Below are 19,490 nucleotides of genomic sequence, written 5' to 3'. Positions count from 1 at the left end.
GATTGGTTCCCTGATGTGTTTCAAAAGCATAGGCATTCCTGTTTTTAAAAAAAAATGTTTGCTTTATCTGTCCTGAAAGGCAATGGTAACCATTTTAACACTTGGTTTTGTTCTCCTTCAGTGTGATGATCAGTGAGAACAGAAATGCCTTATGTGGATCGATACAGCCGTGTCTGCGGGTTCTTGGACATTGAGGAGGTTGAAGGCAGTGGAAAATTTCTCCGGCGATATTTTATCTTGGACACTTCAGACAATGCGCTCTTATGGTACATGGATAACCCCCAGGTTTGTGCCCTAATGTCAGTCATTTGTAGTGTGTTATTTTTCACCTTGGTCTGTTGTAATGTTTTGGTAAAACAAAGGGTGGAGGTTTACAAGCACCGTTTTGTGTGGCCTGGGCTTCTAGACCTTGTGGGCCACCACTTGCCTTTATTTAGACCAGTGCCCTGAAGATCTGAAAAATTGTCTTCTGTTCTATGTTGTAACCTAAGCACTTGGTGTTGTGATGTATGTTCAACACTTTAGGTTCATTGACTTAAATGGAACCAAATTTCAGGTTTGGAGCTGAATGCACATGCATTGTGATATCAGCCATTTAGTACACATAAGAGAGAACTGCTTTCTCCGGGTCTCTGCACTGCCATTGCTGTTCATTTAAACCCTTCACCCAGAGAAGGATTTAATGAAAGTACCCCTACCATGAGGGGTACTTTTCCACAGGGGCAAATGGAGTAAAGACTATTTCCATCATTTTACTAAAAGCAGGAAAACCTTCAGCCCCTTGACCCTCTCTGGCTGTTTAGTGAGATCCTTGCTGCCCTAACTTCTTAAACTTCCTTATCTTTTTCTGCTCTCAGTTTGTACAAATCTACCCACCTCTGGTTTAAAATGATTAATTGAGCTCTCATCTGGAGTAGTGTGCACAGTTCTGATCCCTGTATCGAAGAAGGCAGATACCAGATTTGGAGGGAGTCTGTTAGTTCAACATCCAAAGAGCCTTGGTCAGTCCATCCTTTAAGCTTCCCTATCCCAATCCCTATCCCGGGAGGTACAAACCGATTTTCGTGAGAGGGGGAGAGTGTGGATATTTGAAACAAACTGTATTAGGCAGAGTAGTGCAGTGGGATTAGTTTGGGATTGCTGTATGGGTTATGCCAAATATTGTGCTGTTAGATTCTGTGAATATAAACATAAACACTGCAGAACCAAGGCTCAGTATCCTTTATTGAGATTATGTAACCAATTGCACAGCGTAACTATTCCCTACTAACCCTGTTTGGTTGCTTCTTGGACACTCCATTAAAGCGTTACAATGAATGGGTCTTCATTGTCCTCTGATGCTTGTCCCTCTCCTTGACCAATCTCTTCAGTATTCATTGAAGCACTATAAGTATCCAGAGGAGGAAAATCATAAATACAGTTTTAGATCATCTTACAGGTCATTTAATGGAGGAAAAGGTGACAAGAGGATTTGTATCTGTTAAAGTTTAGAAGAGCGAGAGGGGACTTGTTTGAAACACACAAGATCCTGAGGGGTCTTGACAGCATGGATGTGGAGAAAATGTTTTCTCTTGCATGAGAACCTAGAACTAGGGGGTTACTAAAAATAAGCGATCACCTATTTATAGAACATAGAACACTACAGCACAGTACAGGCCCTTCAGCCCACAATGTTGTGCTGACATCTTATCCTGCTCTAAGATCTATCTAACCCTTCCCTCCCACATAGCCCCCTGTTTTTCTATCATTCATGTGTCTATCTAAGAGTCTCTTAAATGTCCCTTCTAAGAGTCTCTTAAATTTGAGACAGAGATAGCAATTTTTTTTTCTCTGAAGGTCATGAGTCTTTGCTTCCACAGCCCTTTGAGGAAGAGAGTTGCAGAGTCACAGATCCCTCTAAACCTTTCCTGTCCAAATGTCTTTTAAATGTTATTGTATCTGCCTCAGCCACTCCATTCCATGTACCCACCACCTCTGCGTGAAGTAGTTACCCCTCGCATCCCTTTTAAATCTTTCCCCTCTCACCTTAAGCTTATGCCCTCTAGTTTTTGATTTGCTCTCCCTGGGGAAAAGACTGTGTACATTCACCCTATCTATGCCTCTCATGATTTTATACACCTATAAGGTCGTCCCTCAGTCTCCTTCACTCTAAGGAACAAAGTCCTAGCCTGACCATTCTCTCCCTATAACTCAAGCCCTCGAGTCCTGGCAACGTTCTAGTAAAGACATCATTAAACTGGAAAGAGCGCAGAGAAGATTTAAGAGGATGTTGCCAGGACTCGAGCGTCTGAGTTACTGGGAGAGGTTAGGCTGGCTAGGACTTTATTTCTTGGAACGTGGGAGATTGAGGGGCGACCTTATGGAGGTGTATAAAATCATGAGGGGTATAGATGAGGTGAACACAAACAGTCTTTTTCCCAGGGAAGGGGAACTAAAAACTAGTGGGCACAGGTTTAAGGTGTGAGGTGGAAGATTTAAAAGGGACCCGAGGGGCAACCTCTTCTTGCAGAGGGTGGTGAGTATATGGAATGAAGTGGTTGAGGCAGGTACAATAACAACGTTCAAAAGACATTTGGATAAGTGCATGGATAGGAGAGGGATATGGGCCAAACGCGGGCAAATGAGACGAGCTTGGTGGTCCCCATTGTCAGCATGGACGAGTTAGGCCAAAGGGCCTGTTTCTGTGCTGTATTACTCTGACTCTATGACTTGAGATAGTTGAATAATCTTAAAATGGAGGCAGATAGATTCATAAGTAAGAGGATGAAAGGTTACCTGAGGTAGGCAGAAATGCAAAGTTAAGATTAGCCATGATCTTATGGAACGGCAGAACAGATTGGAGAGGTACAACCTGCTCCCATTGCTAACTTGCAGATTTGGAAACATTGGTCTTCTCGAGCAGTTTTGCAAATCCTGTAGAGATTGTGCTTTTTTTTTTGAGCATAGCTCCATGTACTTAACTTGTGGAGATTAGGCTGTTAAATAATGCTGAGTCTTCAGGGGAAGACGACTCTGATCTCCTGTAGCCCGGTATATGTTGTGCAGAGGTACCACACCCTGTGGTTTATATAGTGGCTGATCTTATAGGTGTGAGCACTGACTCTCTGGTTGCATCAGTCTGAGCCAAGTGTCAGACAATGCTTTAGATCTTGACAGCCACTAGTTTAGCAGAGCTTCACCCATGCAGAATTCAGAATAAGCTGCAGGAATGAAATATAGTTGGTTTGCAACGATTATTTGAGGTAGGAAGTCAAACTAGGTAATGTACATTAGAAGCGGATTGCTCCATCATACAACATTTAGTTGTGTTCGAATGCAATGCTTACGGAGTGCGAGCTAAATGGAGAGTGGTTTAGAGAACGTGTGTGAGTGCTCAGAAGCATGGTTGTTAAGATTGGTGAGCCAGGGGCACAGAGGATTATACCAATAGCAGTAATGTAGACTTTGGTCTATCAAGGGGAGGATTAGCTACTTGCATGTCCTCAGGAAAATGGGGATAGTGGTAAAGAAATTGGCGGTAGCAATCTTGGTCAAAGATGAGAGAGTGTCAGGAAGCGATGACGTTCTTGAGGGTTTAAAGACAAAGTCCTTTTCATTTGAATTAAGAAAATATGGAGCAGTTGGTGAGATATGAGGTCATGAAATAATGGGGTGAAAAGAAGAGAAAATTTTGCAGGAAAATTGCAGAAAGATGCAAGAACTTAACAGCAGGGGTGGTGGGTTCGTTAATCATCCTGACGCACAGTGGGGTTAGGGTAATGCATAGGCCAAAGACGGGGTGGAATTTCTAGAATGTGTACAGCGGAACTTCCTTGGTCAGCATGTTTCCGTTTCCCTAAGGGCGCCGTACTGGGGAAGAAAACAGGAAATCTGTAGGATATTTCTGTGGGCAATAGTGACTGTAATGTCATCAATTTAGGAAAAGTCAGTTGTTAAAATGGTCAAGTGGAAGATGGTTGTTTGCAGGGAGCTGAGAGTTCTGGCCCCGATATACTCAAAGATTGGCAAGCAAGCAACACTTGATTAGGGTGAGGACTTCAAAGGGGAGATTGCTCAGGTACAGACGAGGGACTTTCCCACTGGATGAGAGGCAGGAGTTCCCAAGCCAGAGCTCCCCAGACGGTGGAAAAACACACACCTGGAAATCCTTGGGTCAATAATGCTTAGAGCACACTTTGTGGTGGAAACATCCCATTCTGTTTTGCCTGCAATCTTGACAAAACCAGATTTCAGAGACACCGTAGAACGCAGAGATACATCTGAGACAACAGGAAAGAAAATGACTTGGAGCAGAGGTTTATAGTAAATATCGGCTCGGTAGCACCCAGGGCAAACACAAAAACCACACGAGTGACTAGCTTAGGAAGCAAGAGAGTAAGGAGAGTGTGTCTGGGCTACAAGTAACGTAAAAGGGACGTGGAAATGGTTAAAAAAAATAAGTCAAAGAAAGGGATAGCAAAGAGGTCCTGTAGATGCAAAGGGTGTGGTTGAAGCTGAGAGCTGGTATTAAAATGATAATGTTGCACTTTGTCACATCGGTGGTAACAAGACAATGAAGGATGAAGTACGTTGAATTTGGATGGGATAGAGAAGAGGTAACATAAAAGGTTGGTACAGTAAAACTCAGATAAACTGGTGTCCCCAGGACAGGCAGATCTTCCAGAACATTGGGTATTTTGCTGATATACTAACACACTTTTAATTCATTTTTTTTTTACAAATGTGACACAATAATAAAATAAATTTTCAGCTGAACCAGATGAATTAAACAGGGAGTGCGGGAAATGGAACCAGGCAAGCTCTCACAACAGGATAGCAAGTGATCAGAATTTTACTGTGGTGCTCAGAGAGGAGAAGCCACTGGTCTGATGGGATCTAGGGTGGAAACAGCTGAGTGAAATGCTGCAAATTCTGGAAACACAAAATAAAAGCAAACTTTATATATTCATTTCTGGGATCTGGGTGTTGTCGTCAAGGCCAGCATTTATTTCCCATCCCTGATTGCCCCTGAGGTGGTGGGGGCAAGCCAACTCCTTGAACCGCTGCGGTCCATGTGGTGAAGGTGCTCCCACAGTGCTGATGGGGGTTGCAGGATTTAGACACAGTGATGAAGGACAGGTGGTCAAGCAGTGTCACTGGGCCACGAACCAAGAGCAGGTATTTCAGGTTGTTGGCCTTCCATCAGTACAATACAAGCACTCATCACCTCTTCACTCCAGACATTTCCTAAACCTGATGAAGTTATGATCACTATTCCCCAAATGCTCTTCATTGAAACATGCTCCATTGTAGCCATTTACTTCCCCAGAACCAGATCCAGCACAGGTTCCTTGTTTATTCCCTGAGGATAAAATCTCATCTACAGTTCATTTTGCAGTAAGGTGTGTCTGAGATCTGGGGTCAGGGAATAGTCTAATAACTAACTGTTGGTTACCGGAGGCTGCTGTTGGAAAGGTGTTACCTTCCATGTTGCATGCATTAATTTTAATGGAAAATGCCCTGGTCACGTTTATAGAACATCCAAGGACAGTGAAGGACACTTTGGTACACAGTTTGCTTCATACACTGGTATCACAACATGTGTACATGATCCCCGTATCTCCTGAAAATCGATGGGTTCCTGCAAGAGGCAAGAAACCAGGCATAAAACAGGCCAAAATGAGTAGGGGAATCAAACTGGGACCAGGCTCCCTGACCAGAGCCCAATGGGATCGGACTGTGTGGGTGTACGTTCTGCTGAAACATTTGAGTCCAGTTGGCGTTACTTGGTGTCGGCGGTGAAGGGAGGTGGCCATGTCGGTCTCGCGGTGGAGGGAGGTGGCCATGTCAGTCTCGCGGTGGAGGGAGGTGGTCTTGTCGGTCTCGCGGTGGAAGGAGGTGTCTACGTCGGTCAGGGAGAAGTCGAGTATCGGAGTGTGACTTTTGGATGCGAGTTCAGGTTTAGCGGTGTGAGCGGCAGGTGGTGATAACTCAGCAGGGAACAGCCAGGGAACAGAGGATGAGAACGTTGCTCAAGCCCAGAGCCGGAATCTTGGATGTCAGTCTTGGTGTGACGGTCAGGTGATAAGGGTTGGGCAAAGGGCTTCTGCCAGATTGGAGGGGGTGCTTTTATGGCTTTGCCTGAATCTGGTGTGGGGTTAATGTCCAAATGAGTTTTCCACAGATGTCCCTGGATCCAGGCCAGTTTTAATTTTATACCCCAGCACACACTCTTCCCCCATTCTTTGTACTACCACCTGTCAGTATGTGCTGGTTTCCAGTCTAGTTTGATACAGTTCCTGTTGTATTGTAATGCACCATAACCGTACAACACAGATGTGGATTTACTTAACAGCTGCTGCCATCCAGAATGAAAGGAGGTAAATCACTGGCAGACATCAAAAGCACTCACGTGCTTTGTTCTTCAGTCTTCCCAACGAGCACACCAGGAGGCTCAGGTTGACAAGCGTAGGTGGCGTGGATATGGGTGCTTAGATCACAAGCTCAGTAATAGTTCATCTTTAAATGCTGTTTATTTGCATAATCAGCAGTGCACTGAGGCATATCTGGATTCCCTGCCTGCCAGATGTGGCTCGTGGCTAACGCTTAGGTCAGCACCACTGGAAATCACTCTCGGTTGTAAGCAGTCCGTGTTGGCCTGGAGGGCTGTTTGTATTTCAGGCACGGGTCTGTTTGGTTGCTAACCCATGCCTGATTTACTGCAGCTTTCAGCACTCTTCTGTCATGGGATTGGTTAATCCAGAATGCAGGCAGAAGTGTGTTGTGCCTTCCCTTTTATTTCCTCCTCTTCCTTCTGCTATGCTGCGTACAAACTGCTCTGCAAACCTTGGTATGGGGAACATTTCCTTCTGCTATGTTGTGTACAAGCTGCTCTGCAAACCTTGGTACGGGGAACATTTCCTTCTGCTATGCTGTGTACAAGCTGCTCTGCAAACCTTGGTACGGGGAACATTTCCTTCTGCTATGCTGTGTACAAACTGCTCTGCAAACCTTGGTACGGGGAACATTTCCTTCTGCTATGCTGTGTACAAGCTGCTCTGTAAATCTTGGTACGGGGAACATCTGGTACAAGTCATTGACATAATCAGTTCCCAGTGTGATTGAGCTGTTTACTCCCAAACCTCCTGAAGGGAACTATCTGAACACACAAAAAGCCAAGCCAAGAACATACTGTAGAACCGTGGGAGTCCATTCAGCCCGTCCTGTTGGGCTGGTTGGGAAACGAGCTCCTGACCCTAACCCCACCTTCCCTCACTGGATCCATAACCTGAGGAGCCTGCAGGCTTGTACCCGAGCACCGTTTAAATGTGGGGAGGGTTTCTGCCATCTCCACTCTCTCAGACAGTGAGCTCCAGACCCCACCAGCCTCTGGAAGGAAAGGGCGGTGGGGTCTGCAATTCCTGAACGTTTCGACCAATTTCTTCCAGGCTCTGTTTTTAACCCTTCAGCTATGAGAAGTAGGTCCTTCCTAATTGTCGAGACTCCTCATCAATTTGTACACTTCAGCCACCCTGTTATTAATGAAAATAACTTCAGCCTCTCCAAACTTTCCAGGTAACTACAATTCTTCAGTCCTGACCAGGTCCCCATGAACCTCCTTTGCACCCTCGCCATTTTTTCATGTAACATGGGGACCCAATTATTCTGTACTACAGCTATAAACCAACTGATCTTGTAAACAGTTCCAGCAGGAAAGAATCCCAATTTGTTCAATTTTGTTTGTTGTGTGTGTAATGAGGGCAATGCTGGGCACTGTTACCCTCGAGAAGCTGGTGGTGAACCACCACCTTGAGCTATTAATAGTGGTTTGGTTCAACAGAGTGGTTTGCTGGGCCATTTCATAGAGCATTCACAGGTCAACCACACTGTGCAGATGGAATTATAATGACAGACTTCCTTCCCAGTAGGACATTAGTGAACCAGATGGGGTTTTACAACGAGCTGGTCGTTTTGTGGTCATCAACGCTGAGACCAGCTCTTTATTCCAGATTTGTTTAATTGACTGGGTTGGAATTACCCATTTGCAATGCTGAGATCTGAGTGTGTCACTTCATTTGTCCATGCCTCAGTGATGGTATGAAATCTGAACTTGTAAGTGATACTGTTTGAGGTTAGAATGTAGAACAATATAGCACAGGAACAGGCCCTTCGGCCCACCATGTCTATGCTGACCATGATGCCAATCTAACTAATCCCATCTACCAGTACATGGTCTGTATCTGTCCATTCCCTGCCTGTTCATGTGCCTGTCTGGATGCCTCTCAAATGTTGCTGTTGTATCATCTTGTATCATCCACCATCTCCCCTGGCAGCCCATACAGGGCACCTACCTCCTTCTGTGTCAAAAAAGCTGGCCTCAAAAACCTCATTTAAACTTTACCACTCTCAGCTTAAAGCTATGCTCTCTGGTATTTGACACCCACCCTGGGAAAAAGACTCTACTTATTTATGCCTCTCATAATTTTATATACTTTTACCGGGCAAAGAAAAACCTGGGAACTGTAGGCCAGTAAGTCTAACGTCTGTGATGGGTAAGTTACTGGAGAGGATTCTGAGGGATAAGATGTACGTACATCTGGAAAGATAGGGGTTGATTAGGGGTAGTTAGCAATGCTTTGTGCATGGGAGACCCTGTCTTACAAATTTGATTGAGTTTTTTGATGAGGTGTTTTAGAAAGTTGATGAGGGCAGAGAGGTAGACGTGCTTTATATGGACTTCAGTAAGGCCTTTGATAAGGTTCCACATTGCTGCTCTGGAAGGTTAGATTGTATGGAATCCAGGGAGAGCTGGCGAATTGGATACACAATTGGCTTGATGGTAGGAAGCAGAGGGTGATGGTGTAGGGTTGTTTCTTGAATACAACCCAAGTTCATCCAACCTCTCCTAGCTAATACACTCCAAACCAAGCAACCTCCTGGCGAACCTCATCTGCGCCCTCTCCTAAGCCTCCACATCGGTCCTGTAATGGGGTGACGCAATACTTCAAATGTCACCTAAACAAAGTTTTATACAGCTGCAACGTGACTTGGTGATTTGGGCCGTGCTGTGAAATGTCTTGACTGAAGCAACCTTATCCCACCATTGAGGGGTCAGAAGTACTTACTGTTAGCTATTCTGTAGGGAAAAAGGAACGGGAAAGCAAAGCCATTGTGGCCCGGACACTAGGGGGGGATTGTGGACAGTTTTTGTCTGTGTCGTCCATTACTGGTAGTGAAGTTGTGCCCTTGGTGTACTCAGTATGAAAAGCAGCTGATGCAAGGAAGCAAAATTAGTGGGTGTTCTGATTTATAGAATCAGAGAAGGGTGCAGGAGGAGGCTGCTGTCAATGCCTTTGTCGATGCACGTAACTCCTTCCCAATCAGTTGGCATTGGGTTCACACCGTGACAGCTCTGATGGTAACTTCAAGCAGACTAACCGTTCTCTGAGCCAGCAACGCCAGTGCCCTTTGAGAGGGCTAAAGTTGATCAACAAATAGAATTCATTTTAAGAAAGCAGCAGGCAAGCAGGGTTTATTTCATATTTCTATTGAGGATTTATGGTGGCTTAAACATAGTCCTGGAATGATTACAAGGCTCAAACCCGTCCCTAGAGCTCTAATCAATACAGAGTCCATTGGGTAACACTGTGTGGTATGGATTTTGCTCAGGATCAGTTTTCATCCCTTCTGAAGTCAAATGTTCTTGAAGACATGAGACAGCAGATGATGGAGCAAAAAACAAACTGCCAGAGGAACTCAGTGGGTCAGGCAGCATCTGTAGAGGGAAATGGACAAATGAAGGGTCCAAATGAAGAGTCTTGACCTAAAACATGGATTGTCTACATTGAGGCACCATGGGGGGGAGCCCTGGATGACGAGGGATATCGAGGCCCTGGCCAGGAAAAAGGAGACAGCAACGGGTCAGGTACAGGCAGCTGGGATCGTGAATGCCTGGAGGAGTATAGGGGATGCAGAAGTGTACTCGGGAAGGGCGGCACGGTAGCGTGACGCTATTACAGCGCCAGCGTTCGGTGTTCGATTCCCGTCGCTGTCTGTAAGGAGGTTGTATGTTCTCCTGTGTCTGCGTGGGTTTCCTCCGGGTGCTCCGGTTTCCTCCCACATTGCAAAGGTGTACGGGTAGGTTAATTTGAGTTTAAAATGGGCGGCGCGAACTCGTTGGGCCGGAAGGACTTGTTACCACGCTGTAAATAAAAATTTTTAAAAATTTTGAAGGAAATCAAGAGGGCAAAGGGGGCATGAGATAACTTTGGCAGAGAAAATTAAGGAAAATCCAGAGATATTAGAAGTATATTAAGGGAAAGAGAGTAACTAGAGAGAGAATAGGGCCCCCCCAAAGACCAAAGGGGACACCTTATTGTGGAGCCACAGGAGATGGGCAAGGTCCTTAATGAATATTTCTCCTCTGTTTTTACCATGGAGAAAGATGTGAAGACTCAGGAACTAGTAAAAGTAAATGGGGAGGTCTTGGGGATAAGTCTGCATTACAGTAAGGGAGGTGCTGGATGTCTTAAAAGTTATATGAAGGTAGACGAATCTCCAGGGCCTGACCAGGTTTATCCAAGAACACTGGGAGGCTAGAGAAGAAATTGCGGGAGCCCTGGCTGAGATATTTGCATCATCGTTAGCCACGGGTGAGGTGCCAGTAGACTGGAGGGTAGTGAATATTGTGCCTTTATTTAAAAAGGGCGGCCAAGAAAAACCTGGGAACTATAGGCCGGTAAGTCTAACATCTGTGATAGGTAAGTTACTGGAGAGGATTCTGAGGGATAAGATGTACGTACATCTGGAAAGATAGGGGTTAATTAGGGGTAGTCAGCATAGCTTTGTGCATGGGAGATCATGTCTTACAAATTTGATTGAGTCTTTTGATGAGGTGTCCAAGAAAGTTGATGAGGGCAGGGCGGTAGATGCGCTTTATATGGACTTCAGTAAGGCCTTTGATAAGGTTCCATATGGCAGGCTGCTCTGGAAGATTAGATTGTATGGAATCCAGGGAGAGCTGGCTAATTGGATACATGATTGGCTTGATGGTAGAAAGCGGAGGGTGATGGTGGAAGGTTGTTTCTCGGACTGGAGGCCCGTGACCAGTGGTGTGCTCAGGGCTTGGTGCTGGGCCCATTGTTGTTTTTCATCTATATCAACGATTTGGATAAGAATGTACAGGGCATGGTTAGTAAGTTTGCAGATGATACTAAAATAGGTGGTATAGTGGACAATGAAGAAGATTATCAAAAATTACAGGGGGGTCTTGATCAGCTGAGCAAGTGGGCTGAGGAATGGCAAATGGAGTTTAATTCGGATAAGCGTGAGGTGTGGCGTTTTGGAAAGTCGAATCCAGGTAGGACTTTCATAGTGAATGGCAGGACCCTGGGGAGTGTCGTAGAACAGAGGGACCTTGGAGTACAAGTACATGGTTCACTGAAAGTGGAGTCACAGGTAGACAGGGTGGTGAAGAAGGCTTTGACACGCTGGCCTTCATAAGTCAGCGCATTGAGTATAAAAGTTGGGAGGTCACAATGTGGTTGTACAGGACACTGGTGAGGCCGCACTTGGAGTATTGTGTTCAGTTTTGGTCACCCTACTATAGGAACGATATTATTAAACTGGAAAGAGTGCAGAAAAGATTTACATGGATGTTGCCAGGACTTGAGTGACTGAGTTATAGGGAGAGGTTGGACAGGCTAGGACTTTATTCCTGAGAGTGTAGGAGACTGAGAGGTGATCTTATAGAGGTATATAAAATCATGAGGGGCAGAGATAGACTGAGTGCATTCGCACTTTCTCCTAGAGTTGGGGTATCAAGAACTAGAGGGCATAGATTTAAGGTGAGAGGGAAAAGATTTAAGAGGAACGTAAGGGGCAACTTTTTTTACACAAAGGATGGTATCCATGTGGAATGAGCTGCCAGAGGAAGTGGTTGAGGCGGGTGCAGTATGAACTTTTAAAGGACAGTTGGACAGGTACATGGATTGGAAAGGCTCAGAAGGTTATGGGCCAAACACTGGCAAATGGGACTAGCTTGGATGGGGCATCTTGGTCGGCATGGACCAGTTGGGCTGAAGGGCCTGTTTCTGTGCTGTATGACTCTGACCCCTGACCTGCGGCCTTGAGTCCGAGAGGTGGCAGAGAAATTCCCTCCCTCCCTCCCTCTATCCTCTCTTCCCTCCCTTCCTCCCTCCCCCAGCCAACATCATCGGTGACTGGTTTGAACCTTTTACACACAGCATCCGCATCCCACAGGCTGGCCTAGTTGAAAAGCCAAAGTTTGGACAGAATTAGACCCTTGGATGTTTAAACAAAAATAGAACGTCAGTCCATTGGGATCCAGAGACGCAAGTTCAAATCCCACCATGGCAGCTGGGTTATTTCCATTGAAGTGATTAATTAACTCTGGAATTTGGGGAAGAAAAGTAGTTTGTCTCAGTAATGGTAAACACAAGATGTTGTTAACAATCCATATGGTTCGCTGATAGCTGTTAGTGAAGGAAATCTGCCGTGCTTTCCCACTCTGGTCTAAATGTGCCTTGTGCTTCGCTTGTAACTGTTGCCTCGATTCGGGGGTGGGGGGGGCGGGCACCAATCAGGGATCCATGAGACATAGGAGCAGAATTAGGCCATTTGGCCCATCAAGTCTGTTCTGCCATTCGATCATGGCTGATGTATTTTTCCTTCCCAACCCCATTCTCCTGCCTACTCCTCGTAACCTTTGACGCCCTTACTAATCAAGAACCTATTAACCTCCACTTTAAATACACCCAATGACTTGGCCTCCACAGCCGTCTGTGGCAATGAATTCCACAGATTCACCAGCCTCTGGCTAAAGAAATTCCTCCTCATCTCTGTTCTAAAGGGACATCCCATTATTCTGAGGCTGTGCGCTCTGGTCCTAGACTCTCCCTCCACTGGGGGAGAGAGTACTGGATGCTGGCATTGCCAGTGACATTGACATCTGTTCAATGTGTGAACTTTTGCCACTGATGCCTACCTCGTGAGCTGTGCCAGGCAGTGGGTATGGAGCAGCAGCATATTGGGTACCAGTCTACCTGTCTATGAATAATATAGTGGACTCATTCCTCTGGGGCTTGGCACTTGGAGGTAGCCATTGTGACCACAAAGATTTGAGAGAAGGTTGTGAGGGATGAGAGGTCTCAAAGCTCTAGTGAGGTGGAGTCAGATTGTGAAAGTACCCAAACCCTCCAAATTCTGGTTTAATTGGGGTCAGGTCAGGTGACCAGTCTGGGGGTCGGGTCAGGTGACCAGTCTGCTTCTGGGATCCAGGAAAGTCATCAGACGAGAATGCAGGCCTCGTTTGTACTCATTAACCAGTGGAGGCTGGGATTCCTGGGTCTCGGAATTGCTGGATCTGAACAGGCCTAATCCAAGAGCTGAGGGAGCTTCCAGCAGTGATCATGAATGAGGTGTTTCCTCCAACACCAACAAGCATAATCATCCAGGGCCAACCATGCCTGTCTCCAACACTCCCCATCCTTCCCTCTCTCCACGATTCATTCCACCCCCAACCCCCACAAACACCTGTCAGGACATGTCCAACTCCCCATCTCACCCTGTGCCCCATCACACCTTCACCCCTTCCCAGCTCCCTGATAGGTCTACCTCCCCCCCCCCCCCCCCCACCCCACCCCTTCCCAACCACCCGATCCCCTGCTGTGACGGTTCCGGCAGTTCACCTCGTCCCTGTAAATTCCCGCCCCTCATTCTCTGTGGTGAGTGGACACTCAGAATTGGTGAAGACACAAGAAATGGCAGATACTGGAATCTGGAGCAACACACAAGAAGCTGGAGGGACTCAGTGGGTTGGGCAGCATCTGTGGAGGGAAGTACGCAGTCGACGTTTTGGGTCAAGACCCTTCATCTGTCCAGAAGTGACCTGAAGCGTCGACTGTCCACGTCCTACAGTGGATGCTGCCTGACCCGATGAGTTCCTCCAGCTTCTTGTGTGTTGTAGTGCCAACCTCGCTCCCTTTCTTCCCTCTCCTCTCTAACAGAGAGAGCGATGCTGGATTCAACAAAAAGGAGCAAGGTTCCAAGGGCACGGGCATTAACTGGGCTTTGAGCGCAATGGGAATGGTGATTTAAGTTGAGGCTTAAAGTGACACCACAAGGTATCTGACTCTGCTTCAACACCTTGTGACTGCACGTCTTCCTTTCAGCAAGACCTGGGTGGGGTACAGGAAGTTCTGCCCACATCTTGCTCTTTAAACCAACAGCCTGTATCCATATCAGTGCTGCTTTTGTTTGAAGTTAATTATTATTGCAAAAGAGAAAGCACAGTTTCACGGGGTGGATTGGTGGGCACAGGCTTCACTGCACCGCCTCGTCCACACCCAGAGCCCAAATACAAGCTGATTCAGCTTGTGTGTTAAACAAACGGAGGCTTGAACTTTGTGTAGCACACAGACTGTGCTGAACACTTCACGGCCAATTGAATCCCATTGGGACAGAGGTTTTGCTGCGTGGGAGCATCTAGAACTATGGAGCATGGTCTCAGAATAAGGGGCTGCCCATTGAAGATGTCCTAATGTGGGCAGATGTGATCGGTGTAGATGGGCAAAAAGGTCAGCATGGACCTGGTGGGCTGAAGGGCCTGTTTCTGTGCAGTACGACTGTCTCTGTGGGATGGGGAAGAATTTCTTCTCTGAGTGAATGTTTGGAATTCTCCAACCCAGGGGAAGTAGAGAACCTCGCAGCTCCAGAGACCCAGGTTCAGTCCTAAGCTCCGGTGCTGTTGATGTGGAGTTTGCATATTCACCCCGTGACTGTATGGGTTTCCTCCTGTATCCTCCCACATCCCAACAACATGTGGGTTGGTCGGTTAAGTGGTCACTGTGCATTGCCCCTAGCGTGTGGACAGGTGGTAGAGTCTGGGGGGAGTTGATGAGAATGTGCAGAGAATAAATGGGGTTTGTGTTGGATTGGTGATGATGGGCATTTGACGGTCGGCACAGATTCACCGGCCATTTAATTTCCCTATCGCGTGGATGCAACTGATCCCATGGCAACGCTTCACAGAAGACGGGTCTGTTCAGCCCTGTTCCTTACCGAAAATTAACCCCCAAAACACCAGATTATCTCGAAATCATCTGCAGTTTGAAGGAATTTTCTCCACCCCTTCCTACCCTACACCAGTAAGGGACACCCTGCATGGTGCTTGGAAAGTTCTCTGGAGATGCGTGACCATAACTTTCATAGTTTGAGCAAAATGCCTGATTTGACCTGATGTGATTGGTCAGATCGTCCGTTCAGATACAGCTCATAGTTCTCCAGCATTCACGGCAGTTTAATCTCGTGCTTTAATTGTCCAGGTTAAGTTGAAGCAATCCACCCCAACATCTGAACACTGCAACTTAAGAGCAAGAGGAGCCACTTAGCCCTAAAAACCTGCTCTAGCCATTCATTCCAATGATTGGCCTCAGCTCCATTTTCCTGCCTGTTCCCCATAATCCTCAACTCCTGTCTTCCCCAGAAACGTCGCCTCTGACACTGCCGCTGCCCCTCTGTGATGCGCTGCACTGTTGGCGTAGATTGAAGGTAGAATAAGGAATAAAATGGTTCTTTTCTCTCTGCTCCTGGTGTTCACCGGCATCCTACACATGTTGTCCATAACTGTAACCATATATTGAACTTGGGGGAAAAAAAAACAATCCCTACATTGTTGGCAAGGACAGCATTTATTGCCCTTGTTGGACATTTCAGAGGACAGTTAAGAGTCAACTACATTGGTGGGTCTGGAGTCACATATAGGCCAGACTGGGTAAGAACAGCAAGTTTCCTCCCCTAAAGGGCATCACTGAATGAGATGGGTTTCTCCAACAAGACAGTAATGTTGCCGATCATTAATAATGATTATTTTTGTTTATAAACTGAATTTAAATCCCACAGCTACCTTGGTTGGGATTTGAACTCTGGTCTCCCGGTTGTTAGTCCAAACCTCTGGATTACAGTCCAGTAACATAACTGCATTTGAATGGTGATACCATATTGCATCTGGCTCTCACACCTGCACAGCTTGCTGCATGTGTGACTGCTGCATTGGATGCTGAGAATTGCACCAGGTCTTGTAGAGAAGGAAACCTGGAGAGGGATGGAGTGTTGTGTGTCAGCACACATGTCAGCTTCGCCTTGCCTGGGTCATGGGAGTGAAGTCTCTTACCTTGGTTCTGCCTCGAGTTGCTTAAGGATTCAACAAGTAATCCCACAAAAATAACTGGCTAATAATATTCATTTTGCTTTGCTTTCTTTCAGAATCTGCCCCCTGGAGCTAAGTATGTCGGCAGTCTGCAGTTACCCTACATCTCCAAGGTATTTAATTGACCTAGTTTACATCAGAAGTATAGAAGCAGGATTAGGCCATTCAGCCCCTCAAGCTTTCTGTGCTGTTCTTTTACCTCAGTGGCCGTTTCCTGCACGAACCGCATATCTATCGATTCCCTCAATGTCCAAAAGTCTACCATATTGCATGCAGCATGCAACTACAATTAATTACCTGCTTTCTCAGAGAGGGAAATCTAAATGGGGTAGAACAATTATTTCGGCTGTTTCCCTGATCAGACATCGGAGTTGAGGAGAGGGTGAAATCTCAGATTGGCCACATAGCTGTCCGTGGTTTTGTAATGAAAGATGGAAGCTGGGTCTCTTTGCGACTTCAGGCAGAGATGGTTCTGCCTGCAAAGAAGAGTGGCGCAGTAGTTAGTACTGCTGCCTCACAGCTGTAAAGACCTCGGTTCAATCCTGACTTCTGGCGCTGTCTGTGTGTGGAGTCTGCACGTTCTCTCTCTCACCACATGGGTTTTACCCCAGGTGCTCCAATCTCCTCCCACATCCACTGCTGATGGGTCAATTGGTGGCTATAACTTTTCCCCAATGTTGGCAGGTGGTAGGAGAATTGGTGGGGGGGGGGGGTGGGTTTGGAGGGAGTTTGATGGACATGTGCGGCTAAAGAGGTTACAGGGAAATAAGTGGGGGAATTGCATTGTTGGGACTGCGCTGAGAGCCAGCAGAGACTGGAAGGCCCAAGTGGCCACATCGTGTGGTGAGAAATATGGAATATAATGCCTTAAACTTTGTGAAACGTCCCAAGGAGCACAAATTGGACAATATTCAGCAAGGAGTGGAAGATGACTGCATTAAGACAGGTGATAGTGATGAAGATAAAGATAGATTGTGTGCTAATACAACCATTATAAAAGGAGTTCTGATGTGCACTGCTTGGCAGACCAGATGTAATTGCTTTAGTGCTATGCCAGCTGTGATTTGGCTGCCAGATGTAGACAGCTTGTGACTCGAGTGTGAAACAATTAGAGAGTCTCCACAAAGAAGGGTGGAAGGTTGAGTCACCATCACAGGACTCTCACTGGCCTTGGTACTGACTGAATCCCAAGCTGAAGGGTTACATCCTCCTTATAAAATGCACTTGACCTTCAAAAGAAGCAACCTGCTTGTCTTGGGACTTCCCACAAGGTCAGTGGTTTACTTGCTGTTCCGCAGTCTAGTGTGGAAAGTTGTGGCCCAGGTACTTTTTGTGCAAAGGTCATTGACAAAGTATGGAGTGACTTCTACCCACTGCACAGTGACAGACTGTAAACTGCTTCAACTGATGTGAAAAAAAGGACCGCAGATGCTGGAATCTAGGTGAAAAAACAGCAAGATGCTGGAGGAACTCAGCAGGCCAGGCAGCATCCCTGGAGAAAAGCAGGCGGTCAACATTTTGGGTCAGGACCCTTCTTCAGGACTGAAGATAGGAAAAGGGGAAGCCCGATATATAGGGGGGGGGGGAGAAACAGAGCAGTGATAGGTGGACAAAAGAGGGGAGGGGGGTGGGCACAGGGTGGTGATAGGTGGATGCAGGGAAGAGATAGTGATGGGCAGGTGTGGGGGAGGAGGGGAGAGCAGATCCACCGGCGGATGGGTCAAAGGTATGGGGGGGAGGGGAGGAGAGGAAAAGGGGGGAGAGAGAGGGGGAAAAAAAGAAAAATGGTGAGGAGAAGAGACTTGGAAAGGGAAGGAAAGAAGAGGCAAGGTGGGGGGTGGTGTTGGTTTACTCAAAAGTAGGAGAATTCGATGTTTATCCTGTTAGACGGTAAGATCCCAAGATGGAAACTGAGGTGTTGTTCCTCCAGTTCAGCAGTGGAGGAGACTGAGGACTGATATGGAGGAACTCATTTCCTGCCTTGAGACCTTGCAGCCTAATGGGATGAACGTCGAATTCTCCCACTTTTTAAGTAAACCAATCCCCCCACCCTCACCCCAGCTTGCTTCTTCTTTTCTTTCCTAGCCTGCCTCTTATTTTTTTTTCTCTCCTCACCTTTTTTCCTCCCCTCCCCTCCCCCCATGGGCCGCCTCCCTCCACACCTTTGACCCATCCCCCGGTGGATCTGCTCTCCCCTCCTCCCCCGCACCTGCCCATCACCATCTCTTCCCTGCATCTACCTGTCACCACCCTGTGCTCACCCCGCCTCCCCTCTTTTGTTCGCCTATCACTGCTCCGCTTTTCCCTCCTATATATCGGGCTTCCCCTTTTCCTATCTTCAGTCCTGAAGAAGGGTCCTGACCTGAAACGTTGACCGCCTGCTTTTCTCCACGGATGCTGCCTGGCCTGCTGAGTTCCTCCAGCATCTTATTGTTTTTTCAGTGAATGTGAAGATCAATTCTGTACTACATCGTGGTTTTCAACAAGTTACTACAATAGTTTAAGTGTAGAAAGTGGCAATGGAATGAATTGATGCATTCTCCATTGAAAATGCTGTTTTAGCCAATTTGGAAGTTTTGTGATACCATTCCAATTAACTTTTCAGGGTTAAGTTGTACAATCAAATAAATGTTATCTCATGGTAAGACATTGTTGAGGCATCTTATCTCTCTGAAGGTGAAGGAACACTGGGCATGCTAGGTATTCACCAACAAGTGACTGATTAGGTCTCGGAGATGATTGTTAACCTGTGCTACTTTAACACATGCTTGAGACAATAAAGACACGTTTATCCATTGGGATGGCACTTGTGGTGTGGGAAGGGAAACCTGTAGCCTGGTCCTAAAACTGGGAAAGAGACTGCATAGGTGCCACAAATGCCAAACAATGTCCATCTCCAACAAGAGAGAGGCTAACCAACTCCTCTTAACATTCAGTGTTGTCCAATATCATCACTCTTGCAGTTACTCTTGACCAGAAACTTAACTAGATTAACTACATAGACTGTGGCTACAGGGGCCGGTGAGAGGTGGGGTATCCTGCCACACTGCTCAACTCCAAATACACCGAGGTCTTTCCACCATCTACAAGGTCCGAGTCAAAAGCGAGAGAAATTACTCTCCACTTGCCGAAGACCCAAGAAGTTTGATGTCATCCAGATTGACTGACACCTCGTCCACCACCCTAAGCATTCGCTCCCTTGACCACTGGCACGTCGTGGCCGCAGTTACTCACCCAGGCTACTCTGACAGCATCTCCCAAAGCCACCATCTCCACCAATGGC

The 19,490-nt window shown here is 46.6% G+C and overlaps 1 protein-coding gene across 6 annotated transcripts in view; it reads left to right on the top strand.

Annotated features, from left to right (window-relative positions):
• LOC127584389 (pleckstrin homology domain-containing family A member 2-like) overlaps positions 1 to 19,490 on the top strand; it is a 100,277-nt gene that overhangs the window by 30,509 nt on the left and 50,278 nt on the right. For all 6 annotated transcript variants that reach the window (XM_052041174.1, XM_052041169.1, XM_052041170.1 and 3 more), the window contains exons 2-3: positions 122 to 285; positions 16,264 to 16,320. In XM_052041174.1, the coding sequence (XP_051897134.1) occupies positions 145 to 285; positions 16,264 to 16,320 (198 nt within the window). In that variant the 5' untranslated portion in view covers positions 122 to 144. The remainder of the gene's footprint in view (positions 1 to 121; positions 286 to 16,263; positions 16,321 to 19,490) is intronic.

Source organism: Pristis pectinata, chromosome 29 (assembly GCF_009764475.1).
Source record: "Pristis pectinata isolate sPriPec2 chromosome 29, sPriPec2.1.pri, whole genome shotgun sequence".
NCBI lineage: Eukaryota > Metazoa > Chordata > Chondrichthyes > Rhinopristiformes > Pristidae > Pristis > Pristis pectinata.
The sequence above is the reverse complement of the archived record's forward strand: the minus strand, read 5'-3'. Positions and strand labels throughout refer to the sequence as shown.